Below are 21,084 nucleotides of genomic sequence, written 5' to 3' on the forward strand. Positions count from 1 at the left end.
ATAGGTGCGCCATGGCTACACCACTTCTTCATTTATGAAGAAGTTCCCTATTTGATCGAGAGACATTTTCGAGAGAATAAAATAATTACATGTTTAATTCGCTGGCAGATCCGCCATGAGCTGTTATGGCGTGTGGTGGCGAACTCAACGACATGTAATCGTGAGTGCGCTAGGACGAATCCGAACGGTGTGCACTGGTTCGAATCAAAACGGTTCTGACCTTTTCTCTCCTTTATGTGCCAGTCACTATAATATTTATTAATAATAGTTATTTATTATATATTTTCTCATGCACGTATCCGTAACTGCGATCCTTGCATTTAATATTTAATGCCTCACATTGACTGATGTCCTGCTAGGACACAGTAGATAGGCCACCCTAGCACTTGTTCAGTGCCTAGTATATACCACTATAATGGACCACAACCCCTCTCTGATATTACAAAATCCACCAGTCCTGGCGCGCCTCGCTGGCCGCTTCGCGCGCACCCCCCTCTCGAGGAACTAGATCTAGTTCTAGGCCACCCCTCTCATTATAATAAATAAAATGCTAAAGTTTCCATAATGATAGCTACATTCGGGCGTTTCAAGTTACACTCTCAGAACATTGGATAAAAAATGAATGGGCAGAAAACAGTTGGTTAAAAAATGCCCAACAATGGTTATGATTAAGAAGTTGGGCAAAATACAGTTTAATACATGGTTGGTCAAACCTGTCTATATGGTCACCATGATCACATGGTGTTCCTTTTCGAACTGTGATTGGTCATTGTGTTGGGCAAAAATGCATTTCAGAAAACAAGATGGCCGATATGAGTGGCTTGCTGCAAAGCTGTGGATCGGGGTCTTCAAGATCTGTTGGAGACATTTGAAGGTAGGAAATTATATTATAAAGTATATCATTTCATCGGGGTATAACACTTAGTTTAAGTGTGTGCAAGGCAAGACTGTGAGCAAGACTTGTGATGGTATCGACGTCGATAAAGCATCGTAAGCTTGCTCACAGCTTGGTTGTGCACACACTTAAACTAAGTGTTATACCGATAAAATGTTTATAATATAATTTCCTACCTTAAATGTCTCCAATTGGTTAAAATATGAACAATGAAATGAACTTCCCATTCATAGTGTTTAACCAACTATTGGTTATATTTTGCCCAACATGCTTTGCCCAAATGGTTGGTTACCGTAATGTTAACCAGTAGTTGGTCAATGTTTTTAACCAACCTGTGGTTATGTTGTTAACCAACCCAGGTTGGTTAACAATATAACCAACTGTTGGGCTGTTCACCTGTAAATACATGGTTGGTTAAAATTTTAACCAATTTGGTTAAAATTGTTAACCAATGTTCTGAGAGTGTATGAGTTTCAGTATTGGTTTTGGTTTTGGAGACGTGGTTTCCTATTATCCTGCTTAAGCTCTTGGCCGACGTCATTATCGATATCTTTGTTTGTACCCTTTTTAGAAACTTAAAACGCACAATCGCCTGGTTTGAAAGTTACTTGATCTAAGTATACAAAAGAAATGTTTAAATTTCACAGTGCAATATTCACGAGCAGAGAAATATCAAGCTACATTTAAAAGCGTGGTTTAAGAAATCCAATAAGCCTAGACTGATTTCCCTGTGAAAAAGTATAGACCATCGAAATATTTGCTCTCGAGATTACAAAAGAATACACAGTCAAGTGTCTGTTCATATGCATATCGCATACACGAGGATCGATTGAAGATTGAAGATATATTTCTTCAAAATATAGACTACTTGACTTTTATTCAAGTTATTTATTGCTCGAAAGAAATGAGAAGAGAGAGAGAGGGGAAGAGAGGATGTGTGGGGCTGAGACGAAAATAAGTGTGTGTGTGTGTGGGGCGGGGGCAAAGGGAGGGGAAGAGGGAAGGGAAGGAAGGGGAGAGTCGAGCTCAATAATGTGTAGGATAAGCGATTGGGAGAAGAAGACACTGGGAAGGGAAGGAGCCCGGGGAGGAGAAAGAGTAAGAGGAGGTAATATAGATGAGTGGAGAAGGGAGCATAGGTAAGAGGTATGTAGTGGTTTCCGGGGACAGTAAACTAATTCATAATAAAGTCATCTCCATCATCATGCCTCGCTTATTTGTCATACTAGCTACAAACAAACAAACAAACCAAAATTTTATGACGCTTATATTTCTAGCACCCATGTCTCATGTTTACGCGTAATTCATATCCGATCCATATATTTGTCTGCATTCAATTTAAGCGCAAAGGTGGATATGTATCTGACAATAAGCTTAGTGCTGGCAAAAGGTTATTCTATACTTCCGGAAAATTGAATTCATTAGTTTATCATTGAGCGAAAAGCGGTTGAAATGAAAAATGAGGTAGTGCCGCTTTTCCCAACGCAACAAAAAGCGCTCTACCTCATTGGGTGAAAACTAATCCTTGTCGCTCAGTGATGACGTATAAATTCAGCTTTAGATGTTATGATTGTAGACAAGTTCTACCCCTCTTTTTAATCCCCGATTTTTGGTTTCTGAACAAAAGAGAAACTAAAACTTAGAACTTGAGGGATTGATTAAGAAGAACTCCAGGGAAGGAAAATCAATTCTTCCTATTGCACTACATGTACATAGAAACCACTTGAAATCACTGCACTTTACTTGCGTTGGCGACTGGATGATATCAGCCGGCCATGTGAACCAGGGTGTGACAACTGACCTCATTATTGTGTATATTCCCGTAGCCTTTTAGAACCGCCGGAAACCGCCCAGAATCGGCCGGCGGTCAACCGACGGCAGAGTTTTGATTTGATCCCTAAGTGTTCCGGATACAACATCTATAACCTTATACAGCTGATAGATAAACTTATGGTTATTTCATCACTGAGATCGCCAAGAAGGTCCACAACGTACGTTCATCGGCGCGATGTCTCCTAAAAAGTCGCCTGAAATTGTCATAGGCCTAAAGGTTCGGTTCCTCCTTTTTTATTATTGCGAAGTGTTTTAAGGTGCCTTTGTGGTGGCTTCAAGGTTCACCTGTCTAATACATTTACAGATATTTTAAATTACGAATGGTATAAACTACAGAATTATATATATAACAAAAAGGCCTGGTGTCAGCAACAGCCGAACTTATATAGCACCCTCTATACCTGCACCATTGTATCAAGATATTAGGGACTGTCTGCCTTTCGTTTATCGGAGGAAGGTGGTCAGTCCCACATCAGTTTATCAAAAATAGTGGGGTCATATAATTATGTAAGAGCTTGGCCTTTTTGTGCTTTACCCTCGCATTTTGTCCCAATAAACACTCTCAGAACATTGGTTAAAAATTTTAACCAACTTGGTTAAAATTTTAACCAACTATGTATTCACAGGTGAACAGCCCAACAGTTGGTTATATTGTTATAATATAACCACAGGTTGGTTAAAAACATTAACCAACTACTGGTTAACATTACGGTAACCAACCAGTTGGGCAAAGCATGTTGGGCAAAATGGGCAAAATATAACCAATAGTTGGTTAAACACTATGAATGGGAAGTTCATTTCATTGTTCATATTTTAACCAATATGTTGGTTAGTTCAGACTCAGGTTAAATGAGTACACAATGGATTTCAATTGGAGACATTTGAAGGTAGGAAATTATATTATAAAGTACATCATTTTATCGAGTATAACACTTAGTTTAAGTGTGTACGAGGCCGAGACTGTGAGCAAGACTTGCGATGCTTTATCGACGACAGCTACCACCACAACCGGTAAGCTTAACCATATGATATACTTTATAATATAATTCCTACCATACTGCAGTTACTGTCCGTTTTCCTATACACAATACACAGTGCTCTCACCATTGACGCGCGACCTTTACAAATAGTGTATGTTAGAAGTATATTGCATTTGCCTAGTTAACATCACTGTGTGAAAAATAACCGGCCAATATTAAAACTATTCTCCAAACTTCTAGCAAATATATTTCTCTAACATGACCTAAAATTACAGCTAGGTTAGATGTTCAGAAGGGGTCGCACTTTCGTAGAATATGAGTGAGGGCAAAGCATGGCTAGCTCATAGCTAGCCAACTCCCCGTGTTAATTGAATGGAGATTTGACCGAAAATATTGAGCTATATTGGTAACGGACCGCTCCGTTCTGAAGGATGCCACAAAAAAACGGTACAAGCTACATTTAAACTATTCTATGAAATTCTAGAAAATATAGTTTTGTAACATGTCCTAAATTTTTAGCTAATTTAGGTGTTTGGAAATAGTCGCACTTTTGTGTTTTAGGAAGGATATGTAAACGACAGATAACACCAAAATATGAAGAAATTATTTCCAAACCGTGTTAAGTCAACAATCATTATGTTGCTCATTTTCAAGAATGCTGGTTAACAAAAAGCAGGCCATTGTCTCATTTCGTGAACAAAGGTCAACATACCATTGTTTCCTTGCGTTTCCTTTATAATCGGTTACCCAACTGAAGCTATAATACCAGCTTTATTGCGATATCGCACATGTAAAACAGACACATGTGCACAACCAGAGAAGATCCGATTTAATCAGTTGAGCTGTTTCAATGAGTGTTATCTTGGTTTAATAGCTTTTAATGGGGTTTAAGTCCTCCAAAGGTCGAGATGAATTCTACTGTAGACATGACTGCATCATGCCTTCAAATGTCTCCAACAGATCTTGAAGACCCCAATCCACAGCTTTGCAGCAAGCCACTCATCGGCCATCTTGTTTTCTGAAATGCATTTTTGCCCAACACAATGACCAATCACAGTTCGCAAAGGAACACCATGTGACCATGGTTGGGCAAAACCATACTTTGCACAACTTTATTGGCGGGAAAAGGATGTTCTTTACCAAGGTAATTTTGAACTCTGAATTCACCCAACCTGTGTAAATACCATATTGACAGGTTTGACCATCCATGTATTAAACTGTATTTTGCCCAACTTCAAGAATCTTAACCATTGTTGGGCATTTTTAACCAACTGTTTTCTGCCCATTCATTTTTTATCCAATGTTCTGAGAGTGAACGGTACGGAGCTTATTATGTAAAACATTTCCTGACATTTTGAATAATTTGTTTCTGGTTTGTATGAACAGAGAGGGTCCTACATTTTTTCAAACCGAGATGGGGATGTTTTTCACTTTTTATAGTCCACATCTTTTTTATTCAAGGACGGCTTTTTGATAAAGAGGGCAGTATACAGCAGGGTTATAAAGGTGTCAGGCGGTACAGGAAACAATCTGTATGAAACTGTGTAGCCTCTCATTCACCTGGGTATGTTGAAATTAAGATTAATTTTAATCTGGACAACCAGACATACCTATTTTTGATGGACGAAACGACGTTGCGACTGAAACCTTCAGTCTTCAGCTGCATGGCAACCCAGCTGAAGACTGAAGATTTCATCGTAACGTCGGTTCGTCCGTCAAAATAAGTAGGCCCTATGTCTGGTTGACCAGATTTTATTAAATCTGAACAATATGTATGAATTTTAAAATTAGCCATTGGTTAACATGCGATTGTGAAATACAAATCCAAAAATCTAAGAATGTGGTATGTTATGACAAACTATATTTCTATTATTTATCCGCTGAAGTTCGAAAGCTAGCTCCAATGTAACTACTTTTTTTCGATATTAAAGCCATAATGTGTGATTTGCTTTACAGCGACGCCCTCAATTTTACTCGGATTTCTACTTTTTGCATAATTATAATGCCCAGTGGTATACTAAAATACCACTTGAAAGACTAAGCCTGAAGTGCTTTGATAACAGTAAAGTTTAACTTTTTGTATTAAAACCGGGTCGACCCGGTTTTATTCAGAGTTCAACGATCGAGTGCTTGCTAACGTGTACCGTGGATGTCAGCTTGTATGTACACACGTCGAGTGCGATGCTCCGTGCAGTTACATGTAATACGATCGGCGAGCGTAGTACACGCATTGTAGGCGTTGGAATGAAATTGCAATTTTCTTCGTTATACCTCATTTGTTTGGCTCGAAATTAAAAGGGGATAATGTTATCAGTGAAAACAAACATTTGAATAAGAATCTATTCTTTATGCAAATCAAGCAGTATTGCTTTAACCATCTATTTTGAACGGGCTTTTAGTCTAGTAATTCCGTCATATTCGTACGTCACGTGACGCGTGTACCGCCTGAACGATGCAGTGCCTTATGGTCGATCCCCTGTTCGCTAATTCAAGAGAATTTAACAAAAATTCATAATGATATTATTTGTATGGACTCTTCTATCGTACATTACAGGGCTTATCATAAATTGATATGAACTTGAGACTGTTTAGAATCTGAATTGAACTTTGGTCTTTAAAGCAGTGTTAAGGGCATTTGTGGATAAAATACCAAACAATGGCTTTGCTGTCAGAATATTACTCGAACAATTACATCAACCTACGATCGATTCTTTTATGTTGTGTTATATTTCTTTTTCTATTATGGTTTCTACGAAGATCACCCAAGTTGCCCCCAGGACCATGGTGCCTTCCACTCCTAGGTTCCCTGCCGTATCTTCTACTCGCTACGTACAGGTCTTCTCCAACAGCAAGGGATCCACATCGCCTGTTTGAGCTTATTTCACGTAAATACGGGACGATTTTCAGTCTGAATGTGTTTGGGAAAGTGATCGTTGTGTTAAATACGTACGAGGCTGTCAAGGAAGCGTTCCAGAACCGTCTGTTAAACGATAGACCACCAAGTCCAATTCTTCCAGATGGTATGCATTATAGTTTGATTACTTGAGTTTCGTCAACAAATAGTGCTCCAAGAGCAAGACGTTTTTGCTGGTTATGGTATGAGTTACGGCTTGGGGTGGTGCTCCAGGAACGTTGTGTGTTAACGATAACTCAAATTTTATTTGCAGTATTATTGTTTCTTTAAATTAGGGAATGTGCATGGGAGGGAAATATTGTTTCGCAGCATAACTGTTTTTCCACTCTCAGTCTCAATCTAAAGTTTTCAATTTGCGGCATCCTCTGTTGAATGAGAGAAAAAAAATAGTATTATGGTGGCGCTATATCCCTCCATCCAGCTCCCAACCCAGAACTCGGCCGCAGACCACTAAATAGCATCTCCATTGAAAAGCATGTAAGAATCAACATTTTTAAGAGACGTTTTGTACCCCTCGTACCCATTTGTATCCCTGTACTGAATTTTCATTTAAGCTTCAATTTTGCATAACTTTATAATATTCAGTTTTTGATTAAAAGTTTTTGAAAAGTGACGCCGTTATTTCAGCACCGAAACTATCTCCTACTGTCTCCGGCAGTATTCGGAGGGGGTCTACTTTTCTTGTTCAATCAATCAATCAATCAATCAATCAATCAATCAATCAATCAATCAATCAATCAATCAATCAATCAATCAATCAATCAATCAATCAATCATCCATTCATTCATTCATTCATTCATTTATTCATTCATTTATTCATTCATTCATTCAATTATTCATTCAATTATTTAGTTACTTAATGTTTATTTATTTATTTATTTATTTATTTATTTATTTATTTATTTATTTATTCACTATAGGTGTTATATTTGCATCTGGTGATTCGTGGAAAGAACAACGACGATTTTCACTTGTTACTTTGCGTGGGTTTGGTCAGAGCCTTGAAGATCAGATTTCGACCGAAACCAAAGTTCTCCTGGATGAATTCAAGAGACAAAAACATGAGCCATTCGACCCGCATCGTCTGCTTGGAAATGCTCTATCGAATGTGATATGCTCGGTTATATTTGGACATCGATATGAATATACGGATGAAGATTTCAAAGAACTTCTAGCCCTTTTAAGCGAAGAAGTAGAGTTCAGCGCAGGTGGGGGTATTATCATCTTCTTCCCGTCTACTAGGTATTTACTCCCAAAATTATTTAAGGCAATGGAAGAAAATGTAAATCGGCAAATCCGATTCATCGATACGATTATCGATGAACATCGGATCGAACACGATCCTGAACACCCGAAAGATTTTATCGATGCCTTCCTAACTAAAATTGAGAAGAACAAAAATGACAATTTGCAATCACATATCAATGAATCCAGAATCTTTTCGCTGCTGGTTCCGAAACAACTGCGACTACTCTTCGTTGGGCGATACTCTATATGATGGCATATCCTGATATCCATCGTCGGGTCCAGCAAGAAATCGATATCGTAGTTGGGCGAGATCGGCTTCCCAAACTATCTGATATACCGAACTTGCCATATACGGGTGCTACATTATTGGAACTGCAACGCATTGTAACTATAACACCATCGGGCATAGTTCATTTCGCAGCAGACGATACAATACTCAACGGGTTCTCCATTCCAAAAGGAACTTTCTTAATTTCCAATTTATGGGCCGTGCATCATGATCCGAATGTGTGGGAAGAGCCAGCACAATTCAATCCATCTCGTTTTCTGGATTCATCTGGCAATCTTTTGCATCGCCCTGAGTTGATACCGTTCTCAACTGGTAGGTTGTCTTTATTAAATCAAAATAGTTACTGTTTTATTTTCATACATCAGTATTTATTAAGTACAAGTTGGAAGCCACTTTATGTAGTTAATTACACTGATATTGAGAATAATTTGAGATTCAGCTTCTACAGCACTTGTTTATTTCGCTCAGGAACCTGGTCCACAATAGCTCTGTCTTTGCATCGATTCACGAGTTCGATCGAAGTTGGGTTCAAGTTAGTTCACAAACCTCAGGCATAGGGCAAGGATCGCAGACCGACCCTGATCGCATTTAGTCTACTGATACTTATTTTTTCAATACAAGTCCTTTGTGGCTATAAATTCAGAGTATACTCTCTCAATCTTTCTTTCGTTCTTTTTTATGTTTTACAGGTCGAAGAATTTGCTTAGGAGAGAATCTGGCAAAAGTGACACTTTCCTTATTCTTCACTCACGTGATGCATCAATTTACTTTCACGAAGCCAACTGATTCTTCAGAAATATCTTTTGAAGGTATATCTGGAGGGACTTTTCAACCAAAACCGTTCAAAGTTGTTGCTACTTTAAGATAATAGAACCATGCGAGAGACACCGGTAACCTGGCACAATGAAAGCCTATAAAGTCACCACGACTTTATACTCATTTTGTTGAGTTGGTAGTTTCGAGACTGATTGAGTTCATATTCTATGTTTGCAACGCAAGTCAGTTATATTATTATTATATCCTTCGTGAATGACCCTGATTGGCCCCTTGGTCCAGAGGGCGTGTTTTGAGTTAATTTTTGATTTTACGCTCGATGGTGGCAGGTCACATTTAATCAATTTACTATAGAATATTTCGTATTACAATTATTGTTTAAATATTAACAAGTACAGTTTAACACCAACTTCTTAAAATATTTTCATTCAGCGTCAAAAGATAATCCTCGTCAAAAGTGTTGGGACGTTTTCAGTAGGGTAATGTGAATAAGCTCGCACCCATGAGCGCTCCAGTGATGTATCGTTCGCGGCCGGACTCGGACGCGAGTCCGGACTCGAGTGCACTTGTTGTTGGACCCGGACTTGGCTCGGACTCGAACACGAAAAGACTCGGCTCGGCTCGGACTCTGACACAAAATGACTCGGACTCGAAGCCGAGTCCGGTCCGAGTCCAGTCCAATTAAATCCATGTAAAATGTGAAATGATAAATCTAAAAATGTCAAAATACATCTCAAATTTGTTGACTTTACTTATTTGAACATTTTCCAAATTAATTGGGGCTGTCAAATCTGTGATCTGTCATATATCCTGCATATCCACCAAATTATTTAGATTTATCTGTCACTTATCAGAATCATAATTATTATTGTTAAGGGGGTACTACACCCATCACATTTTTTTGCGGGTTTTTTGCATTTTGTGAAAAAATTCGAAAAAAAAATGGACAAACGAAGGGGCAAATTTCGTTCTATTGGTGGCATCGGTATTAATGTAGCTTACATGCTTTTTTTAGGTATAAGCCAAAAAGTGGTACGTCAGGCGACATTCACAACCAGGAGTATATTTTGAATTTCAGAATTGCTACCGTGAAACCGTTCACACACACATATTTAGCACTAATGTCCGGCCCTAAAAGTATCAAAATTTATTTTTTTGGGAAATTCACTAATAATACACAGCTTTGAAAACACAAATATGCATCAATTTCATGTTATCAATGAAATTAAACGTATTTTTTCCCCTTCCAGTTGACAATGATATGCAAAATTTGTGTTCGCTAGCCAGCACATCTGTTTCAGGTTTGAAACAATAAAATCTGAATGATAAAATTATGGTTGGTTTTTAGTAATAGGCGATTTTTAGGGCCGTCATCTGACAATGTCTGAGTAAAACACGAAAACTGAATTATAATGTAAAACGCTACACAAGCACATGTGTTTGGGACAAACATGTTAATTTGTCGCAACTTGTTGCACAAAATCAACTAAAGTGGGAACGTTGACAGTGTATGTTGGAGCATAATTAATATGCCACCGAGTTTACTTACATCAGGCACGTCAATCCGGTCCATTACACTTGAATTTTTATTTGTTTTTTTTTTTATTTGATTTGTTCGGGTTTTGACAACCCTGGATAACCCAAGAAAGCCTCTATTGAAGCTTATTTCCATTGGGGTCCATTTGAACACCGGGACGGGTTGGGAACAGTCAGGGGTTAACACCCTACTCTTTTCGAAACTGGCTGCGAGATACATGTACAGGTGTGGCTCTCTGTAGACGGGACCGACGGCTTAACGTCCCCTCCGAAGGACGGAGTACTTTCATGATTCATTTACCCAATTCTAAATGAACCATGGGGAGAGCGGAAGTCTGAATTTAATCTACAGAAGTTGCCAATTAATTTCAGACTTTTTTTTCCAAGTCAATATCCCAGCAAATCGCCACCGCCGGGAATCGAACCCGGGACCTCATGCACTAAAGGCAAGTACCCTAACCATTGCGCCACGCTCTCCCCTCTGTGCCAGTCTAATATTCAACTCTCTGTGCCAGTCTAATATTCCCGTACTGGCCGTCGCCATTTTAATTTGGATTTCGGTGCTGGGCGATACCCGATACTTCGATACCGCCGGATGGTCGATACCATTAATTGGTATCGGCCATACGATAGGCCACTTTTGAAGCTTTTTGACAGAATATAGAAAAAATAAAATGTATTATTATGGAACGTATTGAAAACAAAAAAATTCGAAAATTGAAAACAAATAATTATAAGCAAACTGATATTCTAATCTTTCATTCGCGACTTCAGGTAGAGAATAAATTGTGTGGTAGGGCCTATAGTGATTTAATTCCAATGGATTGTCCCCGGGATTGTCTATGGGATATACACTCAGCGGCATACCATGGCGTGATATGTGCGAGATATTTCGAGTGATAGAGGTGAAATTTATGTTGTTTTTTTGCAAATTTCCAATGTTTTTCGCCTCCAAATGTATTGAGAACTTTCATAATGATTGCATATTCAGACCCATTCAGTGATCCCAGCGCAAGTGTAAAAAAATTAAAATTGTTTGAAGGATAAGTCATTCAAATTGTCATTGGTATTTTTGAAATGACAAATTTGGCAAAAAACAAAACAAAACAAAACAAAACAAAAACAAACAAAAAAAACCCAGCAGTACTGACGAAGTTGAAGCCACATTCAAATACACGTAGCTAAATTAGATACCGGTACTGTCAGTATCTAAATTTACAGATTCGTGTAAAATGTCTTTCGGCTGAACCACTCGCAGGCTATGTTTAGCACATCTATGACAATGACAACGGTACCAAAATCTGAATTTTGATGATTTTTACTATCGTCCGGATGAGCAAATCACTGAATGGGCCTTTAACTATTTTATCATTTTGGAAGAAAAAAAGAAAAATCTAAAAATTTAAAACGATCGTACATTAAGGGATGGAGTATGAACGTTTGGACAGTATTTATTGTGGGAGATCAGAGCACATCAGACATATCGAATTGCATTCAGAATACGAAGAATGTCTTTCTGATATCAAATAAATTTCAGTTTTGAAATTCACGATATAATACAAATTTTATGACAAATTATTAAAATTTGATATTTTTCACATTTTGATATATAACAGTCCTCGAAGTAAATTTTATAAATCTAATGATATATTCTTAAAGTGTATGTAGCTGGAAGGAAAGCCGACGATCAATTGAAAATTTTGATCTTTCATATTGAAGATATGGATTTTTTTTCCCAAAAAGACCTATTTTTTTTTGGTGTTGTGGGAAAAAATGCATATCTTCAATACGAATTTCAATTCATCGTCGGCTTTTCATCCCACCTACATAGACTTTAAGTACATATCATTAGATTTATAAAGTTTATTTCGAGGACTGTTTAATATCAAAAATATAAATTTGTAATCATTTGCCATAAAATGTGTATTACATTGCAAATGTCAAAAAATCAAAATTATTTGATATCAGAAGGACATTCTTCGTATTCAGAATGCAATTCGATATGTCTGATGTGCTCTAATGTCCCACAATAAATACTGTCCAAACGTTCATACCCCATCCCTTAAGGCTTTAAAAAGAAAGTTGTAAACTTGTTGCATCTAGTTGATTAAAGTGATGTTTGCTACTGGTTTTATTATCACCTGTGTTGTTGTGTTTACGATTCGTAATCCCACGAAGAGTAAGTTTAGTTCATTAATGTGGTAGGCCTACAGCCACACGTACCCCCTGAACAAACACATCCTACTCATTTCAGGCGCGGATTCAGGGGGGAGCGCCGACTGGCCCGCTACCCCCAAAAAGAGGAAAGGCGAGAAGAGAAGAGAAAGGGGGGAAGGAGAAGAGAAAAGGGAGAAAAGGAGGAGAGAAAAGGAAGGTTAAATTTCACGTACGGCTATGCTTAATAAAAGTAGGTCCTATAATAAAGGCCTGCGATTATTTTAGGCATTGGGCTTGAAGGCGGGTCCGCATCCTAAAAGCATGTGAAAATTACTGCGGCCCCGCCGATATGCAGGGTCCGTCACATTTTGCCACCAAAGTCATTATTCCTACCGACTTCATCCCGGCGATTTATGCACGGCTTTTACCATGTTTACGAATCTCGAATTTTGCAAATTGAGTTCGGGCCCTTTTTTTAAGCAATTGATTTGAATGGTGTAAAAATGATGCACCAAATGGCTTGAATTGGACCTTCATTTTGCAAAATTTTCAAACTTCTCAGGAGGGAACACCGTCCTCAGACAGCGTAGTGGACAAACATATGACCATTTTCGCTCTTCTTTCGACATTTGCAAATTTCCTATGTTAACTCAATTTATAGGGAAAACTTGTCCACGGAAGGTTTCATGGACCGTCATTAATTTTACAAATTTGCGGCTTTTTCAACTAAAATTTTACACTATTAATAGTGCCAAAATTGTCCACCAAATCGCTTCAATTAGATCTTCATTTTGCACAAGTTTCTTACTTCTGAGGGGGGAACATCCCCCTCTCAGATAACCCCCTGCAAGCGCGCTCCGCGGCCATTTTAATTTCATTTTCTTTTATTTTTTCTAAAAATTCGGCCCCACCCCCTGACTGCTCTAGATCGACAATCGGTACCAAAAGCTGGTAACGCCCATCCCTATGGAGATTGACATAGACATATTATAGGACTGGGAGCGAGTCTAATACTGCATGTGGCTATCGACGAGTGTTAGTAACGGCAGAAACCGGTTGTGAAGAAGACTACGTACTATCGCTAAAAAAATAAGCGTCCTTATCAACCAGTCAACTTTAAGACAAATAGGTGAAAAAGGACACTTTCACGATGTTTTTTCATAATTTTTTTTATTTCACATGATCCGTGCAAATATCGCCTAGCTATAAATGAAAAAACATTTTCTTAGACCAATCAAACCAATATATGGGTGTAGTACGCCCTTAACATTAATTTATTAATGAAATAATTGATAATTAATTAAATGCATAATTTAATTAAATATTTGGACTATAAAAATATCTAAGAGTTCTTTCATGGAACTTTCCAATCCATTAAAATTTAAGAGAGAAACATGCACACTGGACCCTACATCTCATCTCCCACCCACTCAGTAAATTGGTATGTCTACTCATCCATGACAGGGTTATAATGGTGTCTGTAGATTGTGTGTGCATACTTTTTTTAACGTTTATTATGGGCACTGGCTTCTCTGGGGAAAGATTAAAATTTGTTCATCCTATTAACCCAGAGAACTAAGTATAATAATTTTCAATAATTGACCAAATCGGTACAATTCTGGTTTACCCTACACACCCTGTGTTTTAGGGTTAAGGTTGGGATTAGGTTAGGCGCCGTTAGGGTTATAATTACGGTTAGGATTAGGGTTATGGTTATAATTAGGGTGGGTTATAATTAGGGTTATGGTTATAATTAGGGTTGGTTAGGATTAGGGTTATGGTTATACTTGTGCGCAGGGTGTACCAGAATTATTCCACCAAATCATTCAGGTTCGACACTGTTTTTACTCGCCTAAATTATACTGAACTGGTCTACCCTCTTCAGCATGTTCAAAGTTCTAACAATCGGTCGTTTCAAATAATAAGTTTTGGTATTGGTGTTTTTTTTGGTTGTGATCACTTGGTTTCCTATTTTCCTGCCTAAACTCTTGAGTGACATCATTACCAAATGCCTTTGTCTGTATACCCTTTGTTAGAAACTTAAAAGTTCATTTCAGTTTGTTACATAATCGTGTGACCGCAGGAAATCAGATTTGAAGTTACCTTGATCAAAGTATAGAAAAGAAGTCTTTGAATTTTACAGTGTAATATTCACGAGCAGAGAAGTCGAACAAGTCAATCTACATTTGAAAGCGAAATAAGCCTGAGCTTATTTCTCTGTGAAAAAATAGACCATCGAAATATTCCCACCGTTATAGACACTAGAGTGATACACTATTATACACAACTCTTCTTATGTGCATTATTGATGCAGGAGGATTGATAGAAAGCTACATGTATATGACTTCCAATATCATAGGCTGGTTTAAATCGACTTTTATTAAGTTATCTATTACTCGAAAGAAATGAGAAGAGAGAGGGATAAGGGGTGTATGTGTGGAGGAAGGGGTGGGAAAGGGGAGAGAGCAAGAGAAACAGAGGGTATAGAGCATTGGAAGTTGGAAGGGAAGGGGGGGGGTGAGGAGAGCTCGAGTGGGGGTACCGCACAGCGATATTTCACCTATTGACCACGTACCAAATTATTATTTCTCTACTGGACTCGAACCCAAGACTGCATTGTACCTTTTGTCAAGGATGTACCAAGCACGGCCAAAGCATGTTCAAGAGACAATACCAGGCATTTATCATGAGGGCTACCATGCTGGTATCATGAATACTCGGCCGGATAAACTCTTTTGTTCATATTGCTAACAGAGTATTCTTGTGATGAGTTGATAGAAATCGCTCTAGGAACTTTAGAGTTTAAATGATTCCATGGGGTATAGTTATATTCCATGCTATTATTCTGTACTTAACTGCAAACTGAAACTCGCTTTTATAAACCTCTACCTGTTTAAGTATGTCTGTGTGCTGTAATACATCCGATCGCATGCCGAGGCGTTGAATATGTAGTAAAAGGCAGGTCCGATAAAATCCGAAGATATGACCAAATTGATGGTTGAAGGCGGAAAAATCCGCCAAAAGGCGGAAGATGCCATATGCATGTATCTGTGCATTGTACTTGCATAGACCCTAGAAAACTTCCAAAATTTTCAACAAAACTCGAAAAATATTGTAAAACTGGAATACAAAATGTCATCATCATATTGGCCTTTGATGAAATTTTTTATCAATATAGCCCTTCGGAAATGGCTTGAATCTATTTAAATATCAACCCATTCATTTTCTACAATACAGTATGTATTCTTGGGAATATGAGAGTTGTGAAATGATCTTTTACATGCCGGGTTTTGTTTTGAAATTTTTTGTATGGATAGTTTTTCATAGTTCAGTTACTCGGGATGTTTCGGAAACGCCTCAAAATATCGCCATCAAACATTCCTATATATCAAGAGATGGCGCTATTTTTTGGGTAGGGAAATATCGCTGTGTACCGGGGCGCAGAAGGTGGTTATATAGGTGATGGAGAAAGGAGCCCAGCTAAGAGGTATGGGTTGTGCTTTCAGGGGACAATAAACTAATTCATAATCAAATCATCTCCATCATCATGTGTCGTTCATGTTCATACAAACAAACTGTTACCGTCCACGTGTGATTGATATCCGATCCATATATAATTGTCTACATTCAATATAAACACACCCGCATTATGTATCCGATATTTGCTTAGTACGATCATGACAATAAGCAATTGTATTCTTATGGTCCTCTCTACACTAAAGTTGAATCCCTGAGCGAAAAGCGGATGGTATTTGACCAATGAGGTACATGTAGTGGCGCTTTTCCCAACGCAACACAAAGCCCCGGGGCACTTCAATTTGAAATGGATATAGGTGTAGGGCTGGCGCTTTCGCACTAAGGGGCATTCGGTGAGAGCAACATGTAAAAAATATGGGGTCATTAGGTGAGAGCATGATTTTTGGCATTCGGTGAGAGCAAAATGTAAAAAATATGGGGTCATTGGGTGAGAACATGACCTTTTTTTAAATGGAATCTTTGGGTGAGAACCAAAACAGCGCCATAAAAACCTCGAAAATCGAATTTCTAGTTCTAAATGGCTTCAAATTTCTTTATTTTTTCAAAATAAGTAACAAAATCAGTGATAAATGAAAGTTGCTGTTCAAATTGAACTTGTAAGGGTCTTTGGGTGACAGATCAAATGGAAAAATAGGGGTCTTCGGGTGACAGACGCGGAGCGAGCATGTGTTCGTAAAAAAATATGGGGTCTTTGGGTGACAGCGATGCTGAAAAGGGGGGTCTTAACAGCCCTACATACGCGTCACCTCCAAAGTTGGAGTGCCCCCCGGGCACAAAGCACTCTACCTCATAGGTAAAAACCAATCGCTGTCGCTCAGCTATGTAGTATAAATTTAGCTTTAGATGTTATCATTGAAGTTCTGCTCCTCTTTTTAATCCGCTGATTTTTGGTTTCTAAACAAAAGAGAAACGAAAACTTATTACTTGAAACGAGGGATTGTTTAGTAGGTTAAACAGTGGTCAAAATTAAAACAAAATCTAACCCTGTTGTAAAGTTCGTCTGGCCGTATTAAAGAATCCAATTTGTGTTCAGTACCCAGCCTTCAAGCAAGTCAAAACACTTTAAAAACTATCATTGGTCACGGAACATTTGACTACGTGGGTGTGGCCTAATTTGTTATCTTTCTAGCATAATTCAAACTATCACGTCTCGCTACTAGGCCTATACTGGGGATATTCGGGCAGGGAGATTTTGGGGCAGGGGAGATTTTGTACAGACAAAGGTGCTTCAACTCTGTTTAAAAATTTTATTAAATCAACTTTATTAAATTAACCAAATCAACTGTATTATCGGTGCGCCAGGGTAATAGAGCCATGCGAGTATTTTTTTTTGGGGGGGGGGGATTTGGGGGCGCCAGCCCCCCGGGGTCAAAGCAGGGGGCGGCAAATTCGAAGGGGCGGCGGGAAGAAGAAGGGGCGGCAAAAAGAGGGGCGGCGGAAGAAGAATGGGGGCGGCAAAAAGAATTAGTAAAGAAAAAAGGGCGGAAAATGTGAAAAAATTTTACTATACATCAAAATGTGTTGCTTTTGGGGCGGTAGCGCCTATAAACCCTTTTTTTTTTTTTTTGCTCTTCAGTTTTTCAAACGACGGTAAAAAAATTGGGGCAACCTTTTCGGGCTGTTGAGGGCGGCAAAATTGGCTTTTCTTCAGCCCCCCGGGGAAGGGGCAGCCACGGTACGCCACTGAGAGCTATAGAATATTCTTGATTATATGGTCGATTCCAGTGAAAACGCGACAGAATTCTTCCTTTTTAAAATCACAATTTTTACTTATGTGCTCTCTCTGGGCATATAGGCCTTTATATAGTGTTATGTGCCCTCAAAATATTACATAATCTTCATTACAATTTATGTATTTTGTCAGACATTAATTTTTCACTTGTTTTGATATTTATCTCCATTGGTTTGTTCAGGGAATGTCCTGGAAATTCTCGAAAATGCTTAGTAAACAATCATACATGGTGTAAACTACTAGAATGATCATGATTGCCACAAATGTTTCTGGTAAATGAAGTGGTGGCGCTATTACAGTAACCATGTATACAGATTAATGCTTCTGATTGGTCTGTGGTGAGGCAATGAGCTAATTTTAGAAATAATGTAAAATACTATAATTAGGGGAAGATTGTTCTAGAAAGGGAACAAAATTATATATAGGGCCTAGGCCTAAGGCCTGGATAATAAATGGTTGGAGGAACAGTTTTTAGTTATAAGAGGGAACTCTGTGAAATTTATGCCACAACCCCTAGAGCTCCATAGCTTCGTCACTGATAAGTCTCGATTTGAAACCGAAAACATTTTACCAAGACAATTTTGTCCCATTTTCGCTGGAATCGACCATACGCAAAGTGAAAGTCTCTAGCCAAAGTTATCTTATCGCGTGAGAATCAACAGACTTACGTCTGAATGAGACAATGAACGTCATATCTTGTCTCATCTCAGAAAACAAATAATTTGATATAGTCAGTATCAAACACAGTTCACATATGAGTTGAATGACATTGAGCATGGGCCTATCTATAAAGTTGCATTTTATATGAGCGCCAGTTGAAAGCCCACGGCAGAAATAATAATAAAAAAAAAATCTTACAAATTCAAATACCAATGGTGAAAAATTACAAAATATAAAAACAAAACATATTGCTTTAATAAAGATCTTTTCTCTGTGTTTAGGCTTGTTTGTCATTTTAACACTAAACATGTGCTTCATAATTATTTTTCTGACATATAAAGCATAATGTTGTGATTGCCGGAGTGTTCCTTTAAGGGTGGGATATGAACGTTTGGACAGTATTTATTGTGGGACATTAGAGCACATCAGACATATCGAATTGCATTCTGAATACGAAGAATGTCCTTCTGATATCAAATAATTTTGATTTTTTAAATTTGCAATGTAATACACATTTTATTGCAAATGATTAATAATTGATATTTTTGATATTTAACAGTACTCAAAGTAAACTTTATAAATCTGATGATTTATACTTAAAGTGTATGTAGGTGGTTTGAAAAGCCGACGATCAATTGAAAATTTTGACCTTTCGTATTGAAGATATGTTTTTTTTTTTAAAACACCAAAAAAAAAAAAAAAAAAAATTAGGTCTTTTGGCATGTTTGGGAAAAAATCCATATCTTCAATATGAAAGGTCAAAATTTTCAATTGATCGTCGGCTTCCCCCCAGCTACATACACTTTAAGAATATATCATTAGATTTATAAATATATACTTCGAGGACTGTTATATATCAAAAATGTGAAAAATATCAAATTTTAATAATTGTCATAAAATTTGTATTATATCGTGAATTTCAAAAAAGGAAAATTATTTGATATCAGAAAGACATTCTTCGTATTCAGAATGCAATTCGATATGTCTGGTGTGCTCTCATGTCTCACAAAAAATACTGTCGAAACGCTCAAAACACTCATTCCAGATCCCTTAATGTATGAATATTAACAAGATTAATATAGTATACCAGTTCTTTAATTAAAGCCAAAATGTAAGATCATACGACATTTATTAAGACATTTTTTCATACCTGATTCTTTTTGCTATATTTATGTTGACACATATTCCAAGTTAAACCTAAATGGAATCAGCCAAAATGGGTTATCTTTGTAGGTCAACAGATTAATTCGACATTAAGTCATAATACGAAATTAAACTCCCCCCCGCATAGAACTCCGCGTTAAACGTTCGATGTAGCCACTAGCCAGTGGTGTTTCTTTCACTTTACCACATCATTTTCGACTTAAAATGGACAGAAAATAATTCATCAGGTCTGCAGTTGATCCATAAGATCAAGAAATTTCATCAGATTAAGACCAGTCAAAACTAACGTTTCTGGACGTTTCATCAACCATCGGTTGATCGGCGGAGGGTTGCCGGATCAAGATCACGCAGAACTTCAAAATCGCGGAATAAGGGGTCATTTTTAGGGCTTGTCCACGGACAAAATTGTCAGTGAAATTGGAAAAATGGGGGTGTTTTATCGCACAAATGTCCACGAAATTGGAAAAAAAAGGGGTTCTTATTATTGTCTCCTGATCCCGTGGTCAGCTGGTCAGATAAATAAATCGCAGGAATAAATTTGGTTTCCTACTTCGTACTCATCCCATGATCAATATTGTTCTCGGTTCTATTTCGTGCGTAGCCTTAGCATATATTTGCAGAAATTTTGCAATAGCCAATTTATATGCAAGGGGTACTACATGTACTTGAATTCTGTGATGCCCTGTTATTTACTGAATAAAACATTCATAAAAGCCTCGTCCTTGAAATGTTGAAATAGGGTCAAAATAGCAAATGTGTTCTCGGAATCTTAAAAATAGGTGTGTTTCAGAGTACCATTTTGTCCTTGTTTTGGAGTAAAAAAGGGGGTAAAATTTCATGATTTGTCCTTGAAATCGACTGCGAAAGGGGGTAATTTGTACTTTGTAACGGTCCTACGTGTCCCCCTTGCCAGGGAGTGACCCCACCGGGGAAACGTCCAGAAACGTATAACTTTTGACTGGTTTTGATATGATGAAATGTCTTGATGTTATGGACGGAAACCCTTCCAGGCAGTTATTACTCTTGGGTCTATTTTGAGTAAAGAAAACTACAAAATTAAATATTTTGAGGTAAAGAATATCAAAATTAAAATTTGACGGAAATCGTACATTATGGATTCATATGGTTAAAACTGTAAAATATATTCCTCCAATTTCTCCAGTCATTCCACTCACCTTAGCGATATATCTTATGGCTTAAACCTTCCCAGCAAACACAAAAACGTTTTAAAAACGTTTTAAATAAGTTATATTTTGGCTTTTGGTTTAGGTAAAAACGTTTTAATATCATTAAAATGTCGGGTTATATACTGTTCCTGAAATCGTTTTAAAACGTTTTGTATGAAAACTACACTACAACAATAT

General features: G+C 37.7%; 1 protein-coding gene across 1 annotated transcript; it reads left to right on the forward strand.

The window, feature by feature from the left end:
* The first annotated feature begins 1,927 nt into the window (after window positions 1-1,927).
* LOC140167539 (cytochrome P450 2U1-like) lies at window positions 1,928-9,078 on the forward strand. The gene is made up of 5 exons (XM_072190843.1): window positions 1,928-2,034; window positions 6,466-6,728; window positions 7,544-7,905; window positions 8,058-8,472; window positions 8,850-9,078. Exons 1-5 carry the CDS (start codon window positions 1,928-1,930, stop codon window positions 9,026-9,028), a joined length of 1,326 nt encoding a protein of 441 aa, XP_072046944.1. The 3' UTR covers window positions 9,029-9,078.
* Window positions 9,079-21,084: the final 12,006 nt, after the last annotated feature.

This window comes from Amphiura filiformis, chromosome 13, assembly GCF_039555335.1.
Source record: "Amphiura filiformis chromosome 13, Afil_fr2py, whole genome shotgun sequence".
Classification (NCBI taxonomy): domain Eukaryota; kingdom Metazoa; phylum Echinodermata; class Ophiuroidea; order Amphilepidida; family Amphiuridae; genus Amphiura; species Amphiura filiformis.